Genomic DNA, 21,001 nt, shown 5'->3' on the forward strand with positions numbered 1-21,001 from the left:
CTAGCTGCAGTGTGTAGGGTTCTGGGAAGGGATATCTAGTCAAAAGGCTAATGCAATGGTCTAAAACTCATCTATTAAATGATACTTCTTAACTGGTAATTTGAATACAGCCATTTTCACAATATTCCTAGGGGGTCGTGATGCTATTCTCCCCTTTTTCCAGGTGGGGTAAATCAAACAATCGCCAAGCATTCATTAAGCACATAGATATATTGGTATCTTTATATGTGTGTGTGTGTGTATAAAATATGAAACATATGTATGTGTGTATATATGTATATACATACATGTATACATATAAAAGAAATAAAGTATTTTTATAATGCACTCAGAGCACCTGAACTGCAATCTGAAATCAGGCAGGAAAGGAGAGGAAGGCAGGTTGTCAGAATTAGCGGAATCCTGCATAGTGGGAAGATATGGATTCTTCCTAACACTTGGATTTGAGTTCAAGGTGTACTACATACTTGGGGGAGGGTGACTTTTGACCAAACCACTTCCTTTTTCTACCTTAGTTTCCTCACATTAAAGAAGATTGGAGTAGATGAACCCCAGCTGTCAAACCTATGATCCTAAGCCTCCAGAGCCCAAACTTTCCAAGCCTGTCTTTGTCCAGGGCCAGGACTGAAAAGGACGCTTTTTATTTGGGCTCAGGCACCCACGGCGGACGGGGGGGGGGGGGGGGGGGGGGCGCATGCGCCATGAGTCAGTCTGGGGCTAGCGGGACTCGCCGCCTTTAGATACAGAGCCGAGCCTCCGACTCCGTCGCGGCCCAAAGCCAGCCCCGGAGCCCTTTGTCGCCGCTCCCTACTGAAGCTCATAGTCGGGAGGGCCAAGGAGCCCGCGGCTCGGGAGCCTTCTCCACGCTTCGCCGTCCAGGCCTTGCTCGACATCCCTTGGCCTGAAGAGGAGATGCTCCCAGGGGAGCAGAACGAACTCGGGTCCTGGGCACGTCCCCGGGTAAGGAAGCCGCAGAAAAGCCATGGGGCTAACCAGGCTAGCAGCACTTCGCTTCTTTCCAGGCCCGGAGGCGGATCCATCTTGGACTTCTTGGGGACAGGAATCTTTCCCATCCTTTCCATCCTTCCCAGGCGGGGCTGCCCCTAGCAACCACCAGTCCCTCCAAGCGGAAGAACGGTGTTTGGCCCGCCCCTCACCTGGGCTGCTTAAGCCAATCGGAACCACGCCGGGAAGACCGGGACCCAATCACCTCGGGGAGACCTAAGTTCAGCCAATGAGAGGTCGGAATTGGAGGGCGGGCTGTAGGGGTCGCGAGCGCCTGCGCAGTTTGGGCCCAGGGAGCTCCGTGGGGGATTTCTGTACGTCCGGGGCCGGTGGAGGCACGTTGGTCCTGAAGAGTGTCTGTGTGGCCGCTGACTTCTGCCCCTCACCATGTTCCTCACCCGGTCCGAGTATGACAGGTTCGTGAGTCCCAGGGGGCAGACGGGTGGAGAGAGAGGCCCAGAGAGGCAGGCCCTGAGCCTGGCCTCGGTTCTGCCTTGTCATGAGGCTCTCCTGGAGCCGGCTCGGCGCGGGCCCGGGGACTTACAGGCCGCCAGCCTCGGGCTCAGGGCAAGGTCCGCGCATTGTACCTCCGGCCGCCGCTGAGTCATCGCAAGCGGTGCAGACGGGAAAAGCCCGGCCTTGGGCTCTGGCAGCGGGGCAGAAGGCCCGAACTTTAGCCTATGCCCCGGAGGAGGGTAGCAGGAAGTCTTCCCCAGGGCCTCAGCCCAGCGGGTAGAGCAATGGAACTCGAAGCGAAAATGAATGAGAACTCCATGGGGAGGGGTGGGGGGTCCCAAATCCCTCCTTCTCTGAAAACAACAGTGTTTTCCTTTCCTCCGAGGGGCTAAAGGAACCCCTCGAACTGCGGAAAATGGAATAGTGCATTCTGGGATCTGTAGTCCCTGCAGGTTCCTAAGCATAGTGTTTTATCCGACTGATTTAATCTGAGAAGCAGGAGCTTATTTACACGATTTTCAATATGCCGGTCCTTGCCGTTGTAACCTCTTGAGTGAGCTTTCATTTTAAAAAGCAATTTTTCCTATAGCGAAAGTTAGGTCAGACTATAGATACAACAACCACCTCACAATCCCCATTTTTAGAATTCTATTTACTGGGCTTGGAAAGGGGATTTTAAGAGACCAATTAACTGGGCCGCAGGAGGAAGCCAGAAATGCAACATTTATGCTACGGGCATTTTTGCTTTCAGTTTCTGTTTTTATCAGGTTCATTTAGGCACAGGCATGTTTTCCCGAAGTCCCTTCCTGCTTTTAAATTACGACACCGTAGAGGTAGATGTTTTCCCTCTTCAAGTCTGAACAATAGTAAAGTTGAGAACCAAGTTTGATATCAAATACATTTGCTGTCCTGTCAATCATATTAAAGGAGGGTAAAATTTTCCCTTCCCCTTCCATATTCGATAAAAGGTATGCGTGAACGCATAACGTATAAATGTGGAATTTCACATACTCAAAAGCTGTCTTTTCCCCCTTCCCCAATTTTATAGATGATGAAACTGAGATGTGGAAAAGTGACCTGCCCCCAGGTCATACTGGTAGTGACTGAGACAAGATTTGAACTCAGACACTCAGGCTCCAAGGGCAGTACTCTCTCCACTATATTTTCTTCTTTAAAGACTTGTCTTTGTCCAGGCTCACATCTCTCTTTTTTTTCCAGGGCATTGAGAATGACTGTTTCTGTGGTATGACATATCAGAGTTAGGTGAACACATTTTAGAAAGTCATCATCTCCACTGACTGTTATTAAACACCATTTGCAAATGATTCATTCTTTTGTTTACTGAATATTTACCAAATGTTATGTACATCTAAGAGAATGCAATGATAAAACAATCTTGTGGAAAGTAATACTTGTATATACTTAACTATAAATCAGGACGGGCTATTATTAAATATAGGAATAGTAAGAACAAGGTGCCACTAGATTTCAAAAAGAAAGAAACCATCTGGTTGGGAGAAGCTTTGTGGAGAAGGTAGTGTTTGACCTGGGCTTTTAAGAGTGAATGTGATTTAGCCAGATGGAGGTGGGAAATTAAGGCTTTGTTTAGGGACCAAGGTAGTAGGAATTTGGGTTAGATTAAGGGAGTAATGGGTGATAAAGATAAATAAGATATGTTGAGGTCCGCTCATGGAGTGTTTCCAATATCAAACCAAGAAGTTCAGATTTTGTTTGGTAAGCAATGGAGAGCTACCGAAAGTTTTTGATCAGGGGAATGACATGATGACAATTGTGCTTTAGGAAAATTAATCTTGTGTGTAGGATGGATTGTGGGTAGAAAGAGACTAAAATTGGGGAGATGGTTTAGGAGATTGTTAAAATGTAGGTGGAAAGCAAATAAAAAGTAAGGCCTTAAACTAGAATAATGACTGTAGAACTGGGATGAAGGTGGAGGGGGAGGTAGGACTAAATTTAGGAAGCACATTTGTGTAGTATGGTATAATAGGGCACTGTTTTTAGAGTCAGGAATACTGTTTTTTTAGCTAGACTGTGCCATTTATCCAACTCCTTCCTTAGTTCTTGAAGCCCTTACCCACACAAAGCTGTTGTGAGAAAAACGTTCTGTAACTATGAGCTACTACAGGAATACTGGATTTAGAACTAGAAGGCCCACATTCAAAGCTGAGTTACGCTATTTAATATCTCTGTGACCCAAGTTAATGTTTCTTTGGGCCTCAGTTTCTCCATCCATACAGTGAAGGGGTTACTAAGGCCTTTTCCAGTTCTAAGATTCTATGACTAGGATCCTGGGCACAGGCACATTCTCTGCCTTCTATAAGCATACAATCTAAAACAAATAACATGATTGAGGCAAATAGAAGGAATAACTAAAAAGCAACATCAGGAGATTGTCTAGAGAGACTTGGGGGCATAGAACAACCCAAAAAGTTCTTATTCCATTTAGGGTGAAGCAGTGGAAGTCATTGGTTTAGTCTGGAAAGAGTCTTCTCTACTTATAGGTCCTGTTCTTTTGAGAATGCTAGTTAATGTGTGGTGTGGTTGCTCTCTACGGTAATTTGGAAAAGAAAGTAATGCCATCCTAACTGAGCAACCCACCTGGAGAAACTCGATTTCGTTGTCTGCTGATACTTCTTAATGACTCATTTTTCACTGCAGGGGTGTGAATACTTTTTCTCCTGAGGGAAGATTATTCCAAGTGGAATATGCCATTGAAGCCATCAAGGTATGGTAACAGCCAAGCTGTTTGAAACCTCTCTTAGTAGTTACGTTGCAGAGAATTTTGAAATTCTTCTTTCCCTGAGATCTTTCAAAAGTTCAGCTTCACGACCCAAACTCCTTATTGGAAGAATGTTTGGGATTTACTTGAGAGCAGCAGCAGCTCCCGTTTATGTAAATCTTTTTGTCTGTTTACCTCAACACTTTCTTAGAATTTAGCGTTCTTTGTTGCTTGAACAACAATTTATGGAAAAAATATTTGTATCCATTTCAACCCTTTAATTTTTTTTTAGCAGAATCAGATGGTGGCAACTTCATAATTACATTAGCATGTTCTTTGTGGTATTTTGACATATGAAATCAGGATAGATACAAGATATTAACTTTTCTGGCATTGTAATATTAGTTTGCTACCTGGATGTTAATGATTATGGTAAGGTATAGTATAACTATCCCCAGAGAAAAATGTCGGGATGCAGAAGAGAATGTTCTTGAACTTAGACTGGATATTTTGTGTGAAGCAAGTTTGTATCTATTTTTGGAACCATCTAAGAATTGTGACTTTTTATTGAGGAGAAAACCTAGTGAAAGAAAACTATTTAGATTCTTGGCATTTGGGGACAAAAGCACAGTCCTGTGGACTGACCACTGAATTTCTTCTCCCAAAATCATTCAAGTATTTTGTGCAGACTTATGTCCTCAGCTCTTCTTTTAGTGTGGTGGGGGAAGTAATAGGAACATGAGATACCTATAGCCTTAAAACTTAGTTGGGATTATTAATATACATGAAATAGTGAGGGGTCAGGGCAAGTGGGGAGAGAAGGGGATAAGCATTTATTAAGCACCTACTATATGCCAGACACTTTGCTAGGCTACTTGGATACTAAAGTGTATGATGAAGATTTCTAAGTGCATTTGGAGTAGAGAAGGGAGGTCAGAGAAGGCTTAAGTGAGGAGATCGGACTTGAGCTGGCCTTTGAAGTATGAGTAGGATTTGGATAAGGCAGTAGAATTTCCACAAAAAGGAAACAACATTAGTGAAAACACTTGGTATGTGCAAGACACTGAGGAAATGGCTGAGATTGAGTTGAGCTTTCGAACCGGGGAAGAGTGGGAAAGTTTGGGCGTGATAGCAGAAGGAATCGAGAGCCATTGTTGGTGCTTTGGGTAAGAAAGAATATGATAAAACAGAATTTTAGCAAGATGTGTAGAGCACTAATATGCAGGATAGATTGAAGTGAAGAGAAAGCAGATGGAAAATAGGCTGTTGTAGCAGTCCAGTCGTGAGGTGGTGAGGGTCTGGACAACTGTGTTTTGCTCTTTTTATCAGGTTTAAAAATCCAGTTTTAAGCAAAAAGGATTGTGTCACTACCCACAAACCTCGTTGATATCATTGGATCAGAATAGCAACAGCAGAGGGCAAAAGATCGTCTTAGGGAGATAGAGTTTGGCCGAGCTCTCTTGTTTGGGCTGTTTAATCCTTGTTTCTAAGCCTTCTGGGGCTGGAACCGTCCTTCACTTTTTTTAACTCAGAACCTCCCCTTAAATGTTAGCCTTAAAGAGACGATCCCTTTTCTAGTGTTTTCCGAACAATGATGTGACTTTATACATCTTAGAAATATTAAAAAATAATAACCATAATAGTTTCCAAAAATAATATGGCACTTTAGAGTTTACAGAGGGCTTTCACACATTTGCGTATTTGAGGCTGACAACCCATAAGGTAGATGGTTTTAGTATTATTCCCCCTTTACAGATGAGATTTACTAAATGCAGATTTGGTAATACTCTTCTCATTTTACCCATCTACTTGACTTACAAAGGTCGTGACTTGCCCAGGGCTGGAGAGCCTGTACTCTTGACACCAGTGTCCTGATTCTAAAGTGCTCCAGATACAGACCTTTCCGAGGACTCTGGTTCCTGTTCATGCAGAAGTGTATTTGGTTGAACTGTCAGTCTTACCAAACTGTGCAGGTAGTTTGGGGCCAGCAAGTGTGTTACACTGTTGTTCCTGTTTTTTACCGTTTATAACTAGAGCATCTCTGTCCTTAGCTTGGCTCCACAGCCATTGGGATCCAGACGTCAGAGGGTGTGTGCCTTGCTGTGGAGAAGAGAATCACCTCACCACTTATGGAACCCAGCAGCATTGAAAAAATCGTAGAGATTGATGCTCATATAGGTAAGGGGTCGGGGAAGACTCATCCATAAGATCAAGCCTGGGTTAGTCAGTCTTCCACAGTACTTCAAGGCAGATTCGTGAAGTATGGGTTCATCAGGGTAGACCCTGAGAAGTATGGAAATTCTCCTCTCAGAAGGTACTGGCTTGTGATAGCTGGTTTTCCAGGCATCAGGCCAGTGGGGCATAACTGGAGGAGCAGGAAGCAGCAGCTGCGGCACTCATTTGTGTTTAACTTACTCCCCAAAGTGCCCTTCCCCCTCAAATTTAGACTTGGCAGACCAGAGTTGTTGAAATGTGTAAAGGATTGGTTGTAGGCCAGCTCCCTACGGTGGCTGTGTCTTCATTGGTGCATAATGTTAGCCCTGGAAGGGGGCCACCTGCTCTAAATGGAGATGATCAGATACAGGAGGCCAAGGTTGTCCCCTAGGAAAAATGGGGGCTCTTAAAACAGATGTACTAAGTGACAAAGGTTAAAAGAGAGTATGAGCGGAGTGGAGCTTTCCACTGAATGTAGCTTTCCTTCCTTTTCTGGTGGTTTCTCTTATTTAACCCTGTCCCTATTACTACAATCCCTTTTCTGTATCTGCTGGCATCCCTGTGGCATTGCGGGGTGAACAGTTCTACTTATTTATAGCATGGCATTTGAATTAGCTATCCAGAGGCAATTTTGTGGTGACCTCTCTATTTATTGGACTAAGATCTCGCAGGTAGAACAGTTGGTTGCCTTGCCTGGGTGTCTTTCAGACCACAGAATGGGGATTTTCACTTGAAAAAGCTCCCCTTGAGAGCTTGATACTGGGTAGTATTTGTAGATAGGGAAACTGAGCCCCAGAGAGGATGTGACCATTCAAGGTCAGCACAGTGACTCGTTAACTAAATATTGTGTGTTTCCTTTTTGTGTGGTCACCTACTTTGGAGGTGGCTTAGTGGTCCCCTTTGCCTGTTATTTTGGTGTTATCTCCTGTTAGAGCCTCAGCTCATCATTTGTAACTGATCATTTCTAATCCAGACACCTGGTCTAAATTTGGGACTGGGAAGTGGAAAGGGCCTTTCCTGTAGCCGTGGACAGGATCATTTTCTCCAGTTGACATGGGAACCTTTTTTCTCAGGTGTGGGGAGAGAATGTTAACTAACTTCTTGTGAGTGCATTGAAGTCCTCAGATTAAAAGGGCCAAAGAAATTGCTCAGGAGTGTTGTATATAGAAAATCTTTCTTGATGTTTTCTGTGTGCACCACCACCTGGTCCCCTGTGTCATACTTGGTCAGGAGCTAACTTCTGGCATAGTGAGTAGGCAGCATGCTGGACTTGGAGTCAAGAAAACTTGGGTTTGAATCCAGCCACTGACATTAAGTAGTGGTGTGACTATGGGCAAGTCATTTAATTTTTCCGAGCCTCAGTTTTCTTATCTGTAAAATGGGTATTAATAGTTGTTCAAGAGTTGTTGGAAGACTTAAATGAAATGTCTGCAAAGCTCTTTGCAAACCCTTAAAGCATCTGAGCCTCTCAATAATCCTTTAAGGTGCTACTATAGATATTCTTCATTTTCAGAACATTGTATAAATGACAACTGTTACTGTTGACAGCTGAGCTTCAGGTCTCATCTCTGCTGTGGGTTTTTTCCCAGTGTTTTGCAACATGATTTCACTTGGATACAAAGTGGATTGCTTATCCTATCTGTTGCGTAGTACAGCCTGAGGGTCATTGAACAGCTGCCATTGTACCACCCCAGAAATTGCAGCATTTCATTAATAGGTGAAATGTTATGAAGCATCCAAGAGGGAAACTGGAGAGATTTACCCAGTGGGTCACTGTTGCTTCTGCATTGCAGGTTGTGCCATGAGTGGGTTAATTGCTGATGCAAAGACTTTGATTGATAAAGCCAGAGTGGAGACACAGGTAATGAATGCTTCTAGACATCTCTCCTCTTTAGCATGCAGCCAACATCCTTTCCCTGGTAGTGATGCAGCTACCCCAGACTGCATTATACTTGTTTGTGTCAGTGTCGGATACTGTGCGTGCAGATTCTTTGGGGTTGTACCCACAGTTTTCACTTCCCTGGTTCTCAGAGCCTACCTAGCCAAACCTCCACGCTGAAAGGATGCCCGGAGTGGAGGAGCTGATGCCTCCTTTTTTGTTGGCCTTGCTTTGACATGAAGCAAGAAACTGCATTGTGTTCTGTACCAAAGGGAACTTTTTCTTGGGGTTCCACGACAGGAGGTGGTCATGAGCTGAAGGACTTGCTTCCTGGGAGCTAGGTGCAGGCTTCGATTCCAGTTGGGGTCCATTTCCTCGCTGGATGCCCTGTGCAAGTTAATTAACCTTTCTAGACTTCGGGGTTCCACATCTGTAAAATGAACATTATCTCCAAGGTCCCTTCACAAATAACACCTTTCTTCTGGTGAATAATGGTTTGTGTTGAGTGTCTGATTGGAAATCCTGCTGTTATTGGGAGTTTTTGGTTGTTCCACTCTTTCTCAGTGCCTGCTTGGACCGAATGAGATAATCGTGTAAAACGCTTTAGAGACCTTAAGGTGGGATGTGTCATTCACCACTGTCGTTGTTACTCTCTGAAGTACAGGCTAGTAAGAAAAAAGGCAGGAACCAAAAAATTGTTTGAACTTGTTTATAAGGTTGCTTTCAGCACCTTTGTAAATAGAGGTAAATTCTGATTTTAATACTAAAAGAAGGGTAAATGTGAGGACCTCGAGGGAAGTGCTTGTATTCATTCTCTGAAGATGTAGAGTTTACTTTTCTGAGATTAGCCCTTTATATATGGATTGGAGTGAGCCACTCATTGCTTGGAGTCTTGATACAGTTTCTTAAACTGTACTAAGATTTGTGGGATTCTTTGTATTGAAAGGTTATTTCCAAAACAATTTTCTTCATTTTCACTAAGTTCCAAGAAACTGAGGCCATGTATATTGATCTTTCTTCTCCTGGTTCCATCAGCTAAAAGTACTTAAATCTTCCATTTACAACTGTAGCTATCCAGCAATATGCCTAAAAGGAAGGTTACACTATATTTTGTTGTTCCCTTAGAACCACTGGTTCACCTACAATGAGACAATGACAGTGGAGAGCGTGACCCAGGCTGTTTCCAACCTGGCTTTGCAGTTTGGGGAAGAGGATGCAGATCCTGGTGCCATGGTGAGTATATTGTTAGTGTTGAATTCTCTTACTGCTCTATATGATTTAGGTCTAGAGTCACCGATTCCTTACCTCTGTTCTACCTCCTGCTCTCTCTAGTCTCGTCCGTTTGGAGTGGCACTATTATTTGGAGGCGTTGATGAAAAAGGACCCCAGCTGTAAGTAGTTTTTGTTGGTTCCCTTTTAAGGGATTCCTTTTGTTTGACAAAATAGCCGTAGCTTTCAGTCACTAAAAGGTGATGTTCTCTAGGCAACTCTGGAAATCATTCTGAAGTTGTTAGAAGAGGGCTTCTCAGAACACAAGAAATCACTGCTACTATCTAATCTACCTTGGTTGTCATGTCTTTCTTTTCAGGACTTAAAATGAGTTATGAGAAAAATCTCACTCAATTAACATGTCAGTGAGAAAGTTAGGAATTAATTAGGTTATCGTCTAGCTAGAAGGTTCCTGAAGTGGGATCATTTTAAACCGAGGAAAGCATCTGGGGGATGTTGTGGTTTTTTTCTGCCACAAGCTAATCTCTTCTAGTATCTTCTAGCTAATACTGGTTTCAGGAAGATAGCACAAACACATCTTATAGGCTAATGGTGTTATGTCAAGCTTTTTCCTCTATGCAGTTATGTTTTGGAAATCATAATTTGATCCATGGTATATGAGAGTTGGAATTATAATTGGGGTCTAGTCTAATTTGATAGCCAGTGCACCATATGTGTCTGGGAAAGAGAAAACCCCAATGGCGTACTTGGGCGTGGCTGGAAGATACGCTTGTGGCAGCAGAGTTCCAGCAGCTTTTGGCCACCCACCCTGAGGGGCTGCTTTGGTGGAACTGCAGGAGCACTGGACTTCACTGATTGTTGAGAGAAACTGATATTCTGGTGTTTGCTCTGCTGCAAATTAGGAGTGACTTTGGCCAAGTTGTATAACCTCTGTTGTTCTCAGAAGGGTTTGTCCTATTTATTTCTCCCTTATTCTGTCTCCCCCCACTTCCTTACATATACACACAACCATACATGTATATACACACACATAGAAAAGAGAATTGAGAAGGCTTCGGTGCAGATCAATCCTGTTTGGAAAGAGATTGTATTTCAATTTCGTTGTAGTTTTGTATGTCTAGGCAACATGGTTCAGTGCATAGAGAGCCAGATTCTTGCTCTTGAGAAAGAGAGCTTTGTGTCCAGTAGGTTTCACATGGACCCTTTGGAACCTTTGCACAATGTGGTGCTCAGACAGTTGGCTGTACTTCAGAAGGTGCCCAGAGCTCCTTGCAGGAAGTGTATCACAAGAGAACTAGAAGCCAGGCAGGACTAGTTGGGGGTCAAGTCACGCCTCCAGCCCAAACTGTAGCTCCAGTCAAGTCACATCTCTCAGTGCTTGAGGCCAGTGTTGTCAACTCAGAACTAGGGATCACCCTACCATCTATCAGAATCCCTATGGGCCATATTGACTTAGAAAGCCATGTATTAGTATTATCTATATTTTATTGTATTTTTAATCTGGTTCAGGCTGCACTTGGGAGTATAGTAGGCCGCATGTTTGACTCCTCTGTTCCAGACTCCATAAGACTATTCTAAGTGGCAGAGAAAGTACTGACCTGAACTGGTAGAGGGAGTTCCCTTTACAGGTGAAATCACTGGTCTAATTCTTCTTGCTGTTTCTTTGTATTTTTAAAACAAATTTCAGAGCCTCTCTTTAAAATGACTGCATTTGGAGTCAAAGGCCCTAGATTCAGATATTGGCTCTGTGACTTTGGGGTAGGTCATTTCATAGGGCCTCACATTTTTCATGTGAAAAATGAGAGTATTGGACGAGTAAAGGACTCTAAGGTCCTTTTTTTCTTAATGCTTTGATCAATGCTATGTGCTGAGCACCCTCAAGTGTTACACGTATGTGAAGATTTCTTCCTTCTAAATGCCAGCCACTGCTGTTTGTTTTCTTAAGCATCCTACCTGAATCTGTGTCCCACTCTGTCCTTTGGATGTTCTTTTCCTTTTATTATTTAACTGGGTATTTAAGAAATTGTGCTTGAATCCCTTAGAGTTGTATGATGTCAAATGCTTATACAGGTGATGCATTTTAATTCTCATCTTTTTACAACTGGTAGGTTTCATATGGACCCTTCAGGAACCTTTGTACAGTGTGATGCTCGAGCAATTGGCTCTGCTTCAGAAGGTGCCCAGAGCTCCTTGCAAGAAGTTTATCACAAGGTATTCAGACCTCATCAAAGCTGAATCTGACTCGTAAAGCAGTTGGGTATTCAACCCAAACACTCCAGGGTCATAAGATTATTTGAGATTTCTCAGTCTCAGAGCTAAAAAAAAATACTAAATTAAAAGCCTTACACAATGGGAAAAAAACATCTAATGTCTGTGCTTTTTCCTCTGCTCTATTGCTCAGAAGGGTAAGGGCAGCTATGATCTCACATAATCCCCAGTAGTGTCCCTGAATTACATGAGCGTCAAATATTTTACGGCTGGGCAAATTTAGGTTACAGAGATAGAATACAGGAAAGTAGGGAATACACTTTGTGTTCTGAATCACAAGGCTCCTTCTTAGACTTAATGGATATAACCTGTTGGAGCTCACAAAGAGTTATAATCTTCTTTTTAAAGTGAACCTAAATAACTAAAGAAATAAAACCATTTTCCAAAACTTCCTCTAAGCTAAGGAACCATAGAGGAGTTATCTGTAATTATTCTGGCACCTTAGATTAAAGCCCCATTTTGTGAATCTGCATGTATATATTTAAATATTCATTAATTCATTTCACTTGTTATCTAGGTTTTGAATTTATTACTGCTTGGAGAAATGACAGGGATTTTTTTTGTGGGTTGTTTTGTTTTGTTTTCTTTTTTTGCTTGTTTTCCTTAAAGATAGGGTGGACTTTCAAAACCAATTTTCCCATTGATTCTTTAGGGTTTTTTTCATCTTTGTCACTGCCAAGTTTCCACCCCTTATACTTTATAGAATCCTTTTTTGTGATAAAGACATGGGTCAACATGATGAACATGTATGAAAACTTAGGACTCATTCTTCACCCTTAGTCCAGTACCCTTCTTCTAAGACGAGAGAGATATGCTTCATCTTCTGTCCTCCAGGATCAAGACTGCATTGATCTAAATTCCTTTGTCGTTTAGTGTTGTTTGCCTTTACATTAAGGTAGTTGTTGTGTTCCTTTGGTCTTGCTTATTTGACTGTGTATCAGTTCAAATAAATCTTACAAAGCTCCTATGAATTCCTTATATTTGTCATTTATGTGATACAGTATTATTTCATTACATTCAAAAACCACTGTTTGTTCATTTCCAACTGATGGGTACCCACCTTTCTGGTTTTTTGCCATGTTGTTGCCATGTGTATTTGGTGCATGTGTAGGGCCTTTCTTCTGTCTTTAACCTTTTTGGAGTATAAATTGCAGTGGTAGCTTCCACAGCAGGTGGGCCATTTCATGTATTAGGACAGCCTGCTTAAGGGGAGGGTGATTTCCTAAGTAGTACCTTATCCACAGTCCTTCCCCTCCCCACCTTTTTTTTCTCCAAGGCTATGACCCTGAAAGAAGCAATCAAGTCATCACTGATAATTCTCAAGCAGGTGATGGAGGAAAAGCTGAATGCAACTAACATAGAGGTACGTTGGAGGCTCATTTTTTCTTCCTGTACTACAGCTCTGCAGGTCCCTATTGAGAGCTTAAGGAATATCATCAGCGGGCCCTGCTTTTCACCTCTGTATTTCTCCACTCTATTCCTTTAACATGCCTAATTTAGTAGAGCTTCAAATATAGGAATGATGAACTCCTGCTAAGGATAGACCATACCTACCAAAGGCTCCTAAGAATGTATGTCTTTCAAATATAATCAAAGAATATTTAAAGTGAAAAGGAAGCAGATAGAGAATAGTTACAGTGTAGGACTAATGCCCCAGAATTCACAGATGAAATCTAAGAAAAGAGCCAGGCATAAACATGTGGCTTCAGATATCTCAACCCAAAGTATGGATAACAAACAAAGTGACCTAGACAGCCTAACGCAAGGAGGCAAATTTGACTTCCTAGGTGTCATTGAGACCCAGTAGGATAAGTCCAGTAACTGAAATATAGTTCTGGGATGGTGTGCTTTACTTAACAGAAACAGCACTGTTTGAAACAGTAGTGTGAGTATGGAATAGCCTTGTATATGAGGAAGATATAATCATGAGAGTCAAGTCCAGGCAAAAGCATTTATCAGATAGATACCTGCTCTATGCCAGGCATTATGCTAAGCACTGAGGAATCGAAGAGGGAAGCATTTGGGTAAAGGCCAACAGAGACAAAAAAGAAACAATATTGTCATTGGAATCTGCTTCAGACCACTTGGACAAAAAAGGGAAATAGATAAGAAGTCTAGGGAGCAAGTCATAAACCCAACCCAGAGATGTGTTATAGTAGATCTATATGGGGGTCTAAAGTGATCCACACATATATAGCAGTAGGTGGTCAATGGATAGAGTGCTGGCCCTGGCATCCAGAGGACCTAAGTTTAAACCCTGCCTCCGACAGGGTCTAGCTGTGTGAGTCTGGGCAGTTCATTTAACCCTGTTTGCCTTAATTTCCTCATCTGTAAAATGAGCTGGAGAAAGAAATGGCAAACCACTCCAATGTCTTTGCCAAGAAAACCCCAATGGGGTCACTGAGAGTCAGATCAGATCCCTAGGCCCAGATGAACTATATCCTAAGATAATGAAAAAACTGGCAGGTGTAATTGCTCAGTCACAGTCAGTCATTTCTGGAAGACTATGGATAGGAGAGGAGAAGAGTAAATGTTCAGTGTTCAAAAATGGAAAGACAATGGACTGACATGGGAATTGTTTGAAAGAATTGGGCGTGTTTAGTCTGGAGAAAAGAAGGCTAGATATGTTCAAGTGATGTGATGATGGATGTGTTCAAGTCTGGAGGAGTGATTAGACCCGTTCTGTTAGTCCTCAGAGGGTCAAACCAGGAGCATTAAGTGTGTTGTGGAGGGGATTCCTGTTCAGGTCTAGTAGGTGGCTGTGGAGACTTCCAATTCTGGGTTTGATTCTGTGAATATCGAGCAAAGAGATAGACTTGAGAACACTTTGAAAATGTTTATTACCCAACACTGTACAAATGTGACAGTGCAACATTTCTTGCATTTAGGTATACTGTTTTTTATACATTAATGTTACATTTTTAGCAAACAAAAGTAAAGAATTTTTATTTTTACCAATTCAAACATAAGCATCGACAGTGCAGAACACTGCTAAACTCTGGAGAAGATACAAAGAATAGATAAGACGTGGTCCCTGCCCTCATGGAGCTTACAGTCAAATATGGGGAGATGATCTGTAGACTAGTAAGCATACCGCAATACTAGGACAGATATTTGGTTTCACTTAAGCGTGCACTCTGTCCAACAATGCAAAATGCAACCTATCCATGGTTGCCTATCCTCTCCAACTCTTATCCCTGTGGCTATTCCCAAATGACTACTATATGATAGGAAATTAAAGATGGTGATACCAGTAGTGGCCCAAAGGAGAGGCTTGCCTAAAGGATGGTGTCTTTGCTGTGGATATTACTTGTAATTTTATGACATTTTTGAAAGCCTTAGTTTTCTTCTTTCCCATCTCATCCAGCTCCCCACTTCCAGTTCCTATCTGTTTGGTACAGTGGTTTCCAAACCACCTTATATGGACTTACCAGAAGTTTCTAGTGGACTTGATTATCTCTCTTTCCCCTGGCCTTCCTCTTTTCTTTTCTGCTGTGCCTATGTGGTATCATTAATCATGAATAATTGAGATAAAGATAGGGGGAAAAAACATAAATAAAATTTTAGGGAGAGTAATAATGCTTGAGATTTATAATTGAGAAAACAATTCACAGTTTATGTGGGCATATTTAGTTTATATAGAAATATTTTGCAACCAAGGGGGCAGGATGTGACACTATAGATAGAAAGCTGACCTTAAAACCAGGAAAACCTAGGTTCAGGTCCCAGTGTTGAAACTGATTGTATGACACTGAACAAATCACCTAACTTTACAGTGCTCTGGCTAGGCCAGCTAGCTTTTCAAACTTTCAGACTAGCTAGGCCAACAGTTTTCAAACTTCCACTCTTAAAAATTATTGAGAAAGCCTCAAAGAGCTTTTGTTTGTGTAGGTCACATCTATTTATATCTATCATGTTAGAATTTAAATGTCTTATTATTATGAAAGTAGTTTTGATCTCTAGAAACCCCCTTGAAAGAATCCAGAGGATCTCCAGAAGTCCCCAGATTGCACTTTGAGAACCACTCCTGTAGCCAAATTTCTAAGACTCTGAGTTGCAGAGAAGGTGCTGACCTACCTTAGTAGGAGTTTCTCACCTGAGAGTTCTCTGTATAATTCAGTGACAGGTGCAGGCCCTGTCCCTCTACCTGTGTTTTTGATGTGTTGGTGCTCTTCTTATATTCAGGCATTGGTGTGGCCCATGAGACTCTAGTGGAGACTTTGGGCTGAGGGTGAGGGGAATTCTTCCTTTCTTAATCTAATACAAAGCAGAATCTTTAGGTCTCCATGATGTTTAGATTCCAGCTTTCTCAAACCTTTCAGTGCAGATGAGATGGAGACAAAGCCAATGACGTTATGACTGTAGTATAGATTTGGAGCTGGAAGGGACCTCGAGATGATTCCAACCTCATCATTTTTCGGGACAGGAAACCAAATACACAGGGCAGTGAAGTGGCTGGTCCACAGTCCCAAAGGTAGCAAGGAGCAAAACTAGTTCACAGTCCAGGCCAGTCAGCTTAATGCCTTTGGCTCACCATTTTAACGATGGTAAAAGTTACTAAGTAATAATAATGTCCACTCTTCAGATGATTACAGTGGCATACTTGGAAAAAACCCATTTGATTTTAAGTTTTAAAAGTTGTGTGGTATGATTCAAATGGAATGATTTTAAAAACCAAATACAGTAGCAGACTGGACTACTTGCAGCTGAACATTGAAATGGTACTACAGCTTTTGTCCCGGAGTATTGAAGATAAACTTGGTACTTATGAAACTAAGGAAGAAGTGCTGAAAGCTCCAGTGGTCTTAGCCATAAGAACATCTTCTCCCATCCCTCAACTTGTGCCTTGATGGGCGGAAGGGATCCTGACTGCTCGTTATCATTGATTTCCTGTTTCATTGGTTAAATGACATCTTTTTATTATTTGTGTTTTAAAAAAGAAAAAAATAATTTTAACACTGGTGAAGTTACCACATGGTCCATAATCTTCAAAAACCACAAAAGAAGCACTGTTTGCAGATATATAGACATTCTTCAAACCTACCAGAACCATGTTCTCGTGCTGCTGGCTTTTTGGTATTTTTCTTGTTGTAGATCCAAGGAATTAGATTCCCCCTGAGTATTTCCACAAGCTCCTAATAAACTAGCAAGTGGTGAACTCATTTTAAAGGAAGAGATTTGGTCAATAAAAAGTTTTATTTTGGAGGCCCAGAGCTATTTTAGTAACCTGCAGAGCTCTGTTCCAGCCTGGAAAGGATATTCTTGGGACAGCAGATCCTTTAGCCCCTAATGAACAGCTGCGCTCCCAGCAGCACCCCCTCCTTACCATGCTGTATGTGCCCTGTGCTGAGGCCTGTACTCAGCAGGGTAACCAGCCCAGCTCTCTAACCTTGGCCTTTTTCTCTTCTAGCTGGCCACAGTGGAGCCCGGACTGAAATTCCATATGTTCACAAAGGAGGAACTTGAAGAGGTTATCAAGGATATTTGAAGGAAGGGGGACTCTCAAGAGTTTCGACATGCCTCTCTTTAACTTTCAACTTTCCTGATTGCAATTTTTATTTCCGCTCTACTCCCTGGGACGATGACAAGTTTCCCATGGTAGCTGATGTATGTGTCTTTTTTACAATTTATGTACATAAAGGAAGACTGAAATAAAGAGAAACTGAAAACTGATTTGTTGTACTGTATCTTATAATGTGTGTGTCTGAAGTGTTTATATTAGGAAATAAAAGAAAAGATGACATTAATTTTTCCATGCTGTGACTATTTCCTTAAAGTAGTATGCCCTCTCAAGTCTCTTGAGTTTTCTGGCACTTACAACTTAGAAGGCATGTCTATGTAGCCCTTGGTGTTTGTAAATTAATTCAAACTAGCAGAACTCCCCCCTGTGGCCTGCAGGGGACAGTGTCACAGAACACCATTGTCAATCAAACAACTTAGGAAAATGATAGTACTGATCTGGTCACCTCTCCTCCACACCCCCAATTAACCCAAGTGATCAGGATGGATAGTGATAAGCCATTTGCTACTTTGGGGTTTGTTTTCCCTTGTGACCAACAATATAAGGTGGCTGGCTAGTGAGAGAACGTAATCTGGTAACTTTGTGTGAAATACTATTTGACCTGAGATAAAATTCATGATTCTGGTCTTGATAGCATTGGAATCTAATCAAATCATGAAGTATAGAACTGGGTCATTCTTCAGATCTTAACTAGCAATGGAGCAGAGCCATGGATATCCAAAAGTTATTGGGAGGAGACCCTTGCATTTGGTAGAAAATAGGATGAAAAATTAACCTGCATAATTGTGGATAATAAAGAGTTGATTGTAATTCACCTCTGGGAGCCTCAGCATTATTTTCTTGGTTCTGAGATACATATTAATAATTAGTGTTTAAAGAAAGAAGCATCAATGAAGTATGTTAGACCAGTTCTAAGTAGGAGAATGGTATATTAATTGCTGCTCAGAGTCCTGCCTCTAATATATACTGGCTTTGGGCAAGTCACTTAAACTCAGTGTCCTAGGCAACTTTTTAGACTATAAAATCATAAAATCTCTGCTCTGCATTGGTAGTCAAAGTTTTCTTACTGGGAAATACTATACACTCATGAAATCACTGTCCTGGGGAAAATAATCAGTGAATAAATGTTAAAAGTTGGTTCTGATTGTTGAAAGAAACTAAATCCAAATCTGATTTGTAGCATAAAATTATAGTAAGTTACAGAAAGGCCCTTACAGATCATTCTAACCTTTTTACAGTTTAGGAAGATGGGCCTAGAGAGGTTCACTTACCCAAGTTTACACAACAGTTAATAGCAGAAACCAAGTTGTTATATACAAAGACTTTTATTACATTTGGAAACTAAAGGAATTGAACTAATTTGGAACCAAAAGGACCAAATTCTAAAGAGGTGCTTTATTATATCAAATTTACTTTCTGGATTAATTTCTCTCTTCATGTTCCCCTTCCTTTCCCGGTAAATGATAAAAATTAGAACTTTTAGGTTATCTTAACATCCTTATTCTTCTTTGGTTGGGAATTTCTGGCTTGCGGTTCAGTAATTCATTATGCAAATGTTTCTTCAATGACTTGCCTTCAAAGAATCTGAAGTCCCTAGCTGTAAGCTCCATGAGGGCAGAAATCCTGGCTTAACTAAACTTGCTCTCCCAGGGCCTAGCTCAGCTTACTGTGTTATATTTGATGAATGAGTCCATCTCGGTTGCAGAATGCTTTCAGTGATTTCCAGATGAATGAAAGCCAGGAGAGAAATTATCAAAGTCATCTCACCCCTCTGAGGAGAGGTGAGAAACTTTGAGAGTGTCTGTGATCTTGTGCTTTAATTCAGGAAGAAAACAGTGAATAAGGAGTAGCACTTAGTACATTGCTTTAAATAGTATGTAGCTAATGTTTTTATGAGTTCCCTTTGAATGCCTGGCACTTCATATTTATTAGGGTGCAACCACTAAATCCAAAGTGAACTTTATACCTTAAATAATTACGTGGGCTTTTTGAATAGGACAAACTTTGATGTATTGTCAAACAATTTCATATTTAAGATTTTCTCTTATGTAGACTCTTGGAACTATTGGGTTGACAGAACTATACAATATCCATTAACTTTAAATGTTTTAAGCTTTTTGTTATCCTCATCTACCCATTAACCTGGCAAAAGTATCTTGGAGAAAATGTTTGAATAGAGAATAAAATATTTTTGTATCTTGATGTGGCTGACCTGTCCAGCAATGAGAGCCTTGCCTAAGTCTAAATCTGCCAGTAACAGGGGGCTCTCTCTGTTGACAAGAAAACCTTGTTATTTTCTGTGTACTTGACTGACCCCTATAGTTTGTGCCCATATCCTTGAATGTTGCAAGTCAAGCTGCCTGTTTTGTGACACTTCACATCCCTGAAGCATTTTGTGAAGTACCCAACACATCCTTTCCTGCCTCCCTTTACCCACCTGCTTCCCCTTTGCTGACATTCTTCCCTGTGGTTAACTGCCCACGTAAGGAGTATATCTTTCGCCTCTAGCTGAGTGCCCAAAACTTGCGTATAAAAGTAAGCCCCTGTCTTTTCTCAGGCTGCTTGTATTCCTAAGGACTAGCCTGTTGCTTTTTTGTCAATAAAGCCCTCTTTACTAGGAGAACTTCCTGCTCCCTGAATTCTTCCTGGACAACTCTACCCTGAAAATCATCTACCTCGTCATTTTGACTGGGCAAATAAAGTGGAAACTTACGGTTTACTGGATAAAAGTTTAATTTCTGACTGCAAACTTTTGTATTGAATGAATGTTAAAAATAAAAATGTAATATTTATTAATTGATAACAAAAATGTTGTTATTGTTTGTCCTTCATTCTCAAAGAGGACCATGACTTCAGAAAGGTGATGCCATGACTTGCAAGTCAATTGGATTTAAGTGATGGAGGGCTGTGCAAAGTCACCAGTCTCACTTTCTCCTCCGGAGTCCTCTGGGTCCAGTGGCAAGATGTAGATCAGGAGGACTGAAGATGGCCCCAGATGCTGTGAGGGACCTTGGCCTTTTCTAGCTGAGATCTTTCCCATGTCTCAATTTTACTGAGGTAAATCTCATTCAGTGATTAAGACTAGGTAAGAAATCACAAAAAATGTAGTAAAGATTTAAGTACCTACTCTGTGTAAAGCATTGTGGAGGAGACAAAGAAGTAGATGATGTCCTTGCCCTTGAGTATAAACTCCAGCTGAAGGGACAAGTCGCATACTACCATTGTTACCTTTTTATATGAATTTGAGCTTTATATATTGAATCCTATAAATCAAGCTGGAAGGGATCCCAGAGGCCTTCTAGTCTAACCCCCTTATTTATAATTGAAGCAACTAAGACCAAGGGAGGTTAAGTGACTTGGTCAAAGTCTAAGCATCAGAGGCAGGATTTAAAATGTCTCCACAGCCTGCCTAGCCTTCCTCCATCTCCCTCCTTTTTCTTCTTGCTTTCCCTTTCTCCTTTCCTTCCTTCCTTCGTTCGTTCCTTCCTCTCTTCCTTCCTTCCTCCCTTTCTTTCTCGTCTCCTCTTCCATTTCTCTTTCCATTGTACCATGCTTCTTGGTAAATGCCAAATAAAGGTACAGATAATTGTAAGATTCTTGAATTTTAAAGTAAATATTTGCTCACTTACCTTAGGGCTAAATTAGTGCAGAACAAACGAATTCCTGACTTTAAAATTATCTTTATTAAAAA

At 41.5% G+C, this 21,001-nt stretch overlaps 1 protein-coding gene across 1 annotated transcript; it reads left to right on the forward strand.

Moving 5' to 3' along the window:
* Positions 1 to 1,250: 1,250 nt before the first annotated feature.
* PSMA5 (proteasome 20S subunit alpha 5) lies at positions 1,251 to 17,462 on the forward strand. Its single transcript, XM_036768636.1, has 9 exons — positions 1,251 to 1,421; positions 4,138 to 4,204; positions 6,250 to 6,376; positions 8,206 to 8,273; positions 9,417 to 9,524; positions 9,624 to 9,682; positions 11,630 to 11,732; positions 13,066 to 13,152; positions 17,200 to 17,462. The coding sequence occupies exons 1-9, from the start codon at positions 1,393 to 1,395 to the stop codon at positions 17,275 to 17,277; spliced, it is 726 nt and encodes a 241-aa protein (XP_036624531.1). The 5' UTR covers positions 1,251 to 1,392; the 3' UTR covers positions 17,278 to 17,462.
* The last annotated feature ends 3,539 nt before the right edge of the window (positions 17,463 to 21,001 follow it).

Source organism: Trichosurus vulpecula, chromosome 7 (assembly GCF_011100635.1).
Source record: "Trichosurus vulpecula isolate mTriVul1 chromosome 7, mTriVul1.pri, whole genome shotgun sequence".
Lineage (NCBI taxonomy): Eukaryota > Metazoa > Chordata > Mammalia > Diprotodontia > Phalangeridae > Trichosurus > Trichosurus vulpecula.

Bases quoted from the DNA above. Each gene is read 5' to 3' on its own strand.
- PSMA5 (XM_036768636.1), top strand. From the start codon at position 1,393: ATGTTCCTCACCCGGTCCGAGTATGACAG. The intron at 6,377-8,205 runs GTAAGGGGTCGG...TCTGCATTGCAG, and splicing joins AGAGATTGATGCTCATATAG to GTTGTGCCATGAGTGGGTTA. The intron at 9,683-11,629 runs GTAAGTAGTTTT...TACAACTGGTAG, and splicing joins GATGAAAAAGGACCCCAGCT to GTTTCATATGGACCCTTCAG.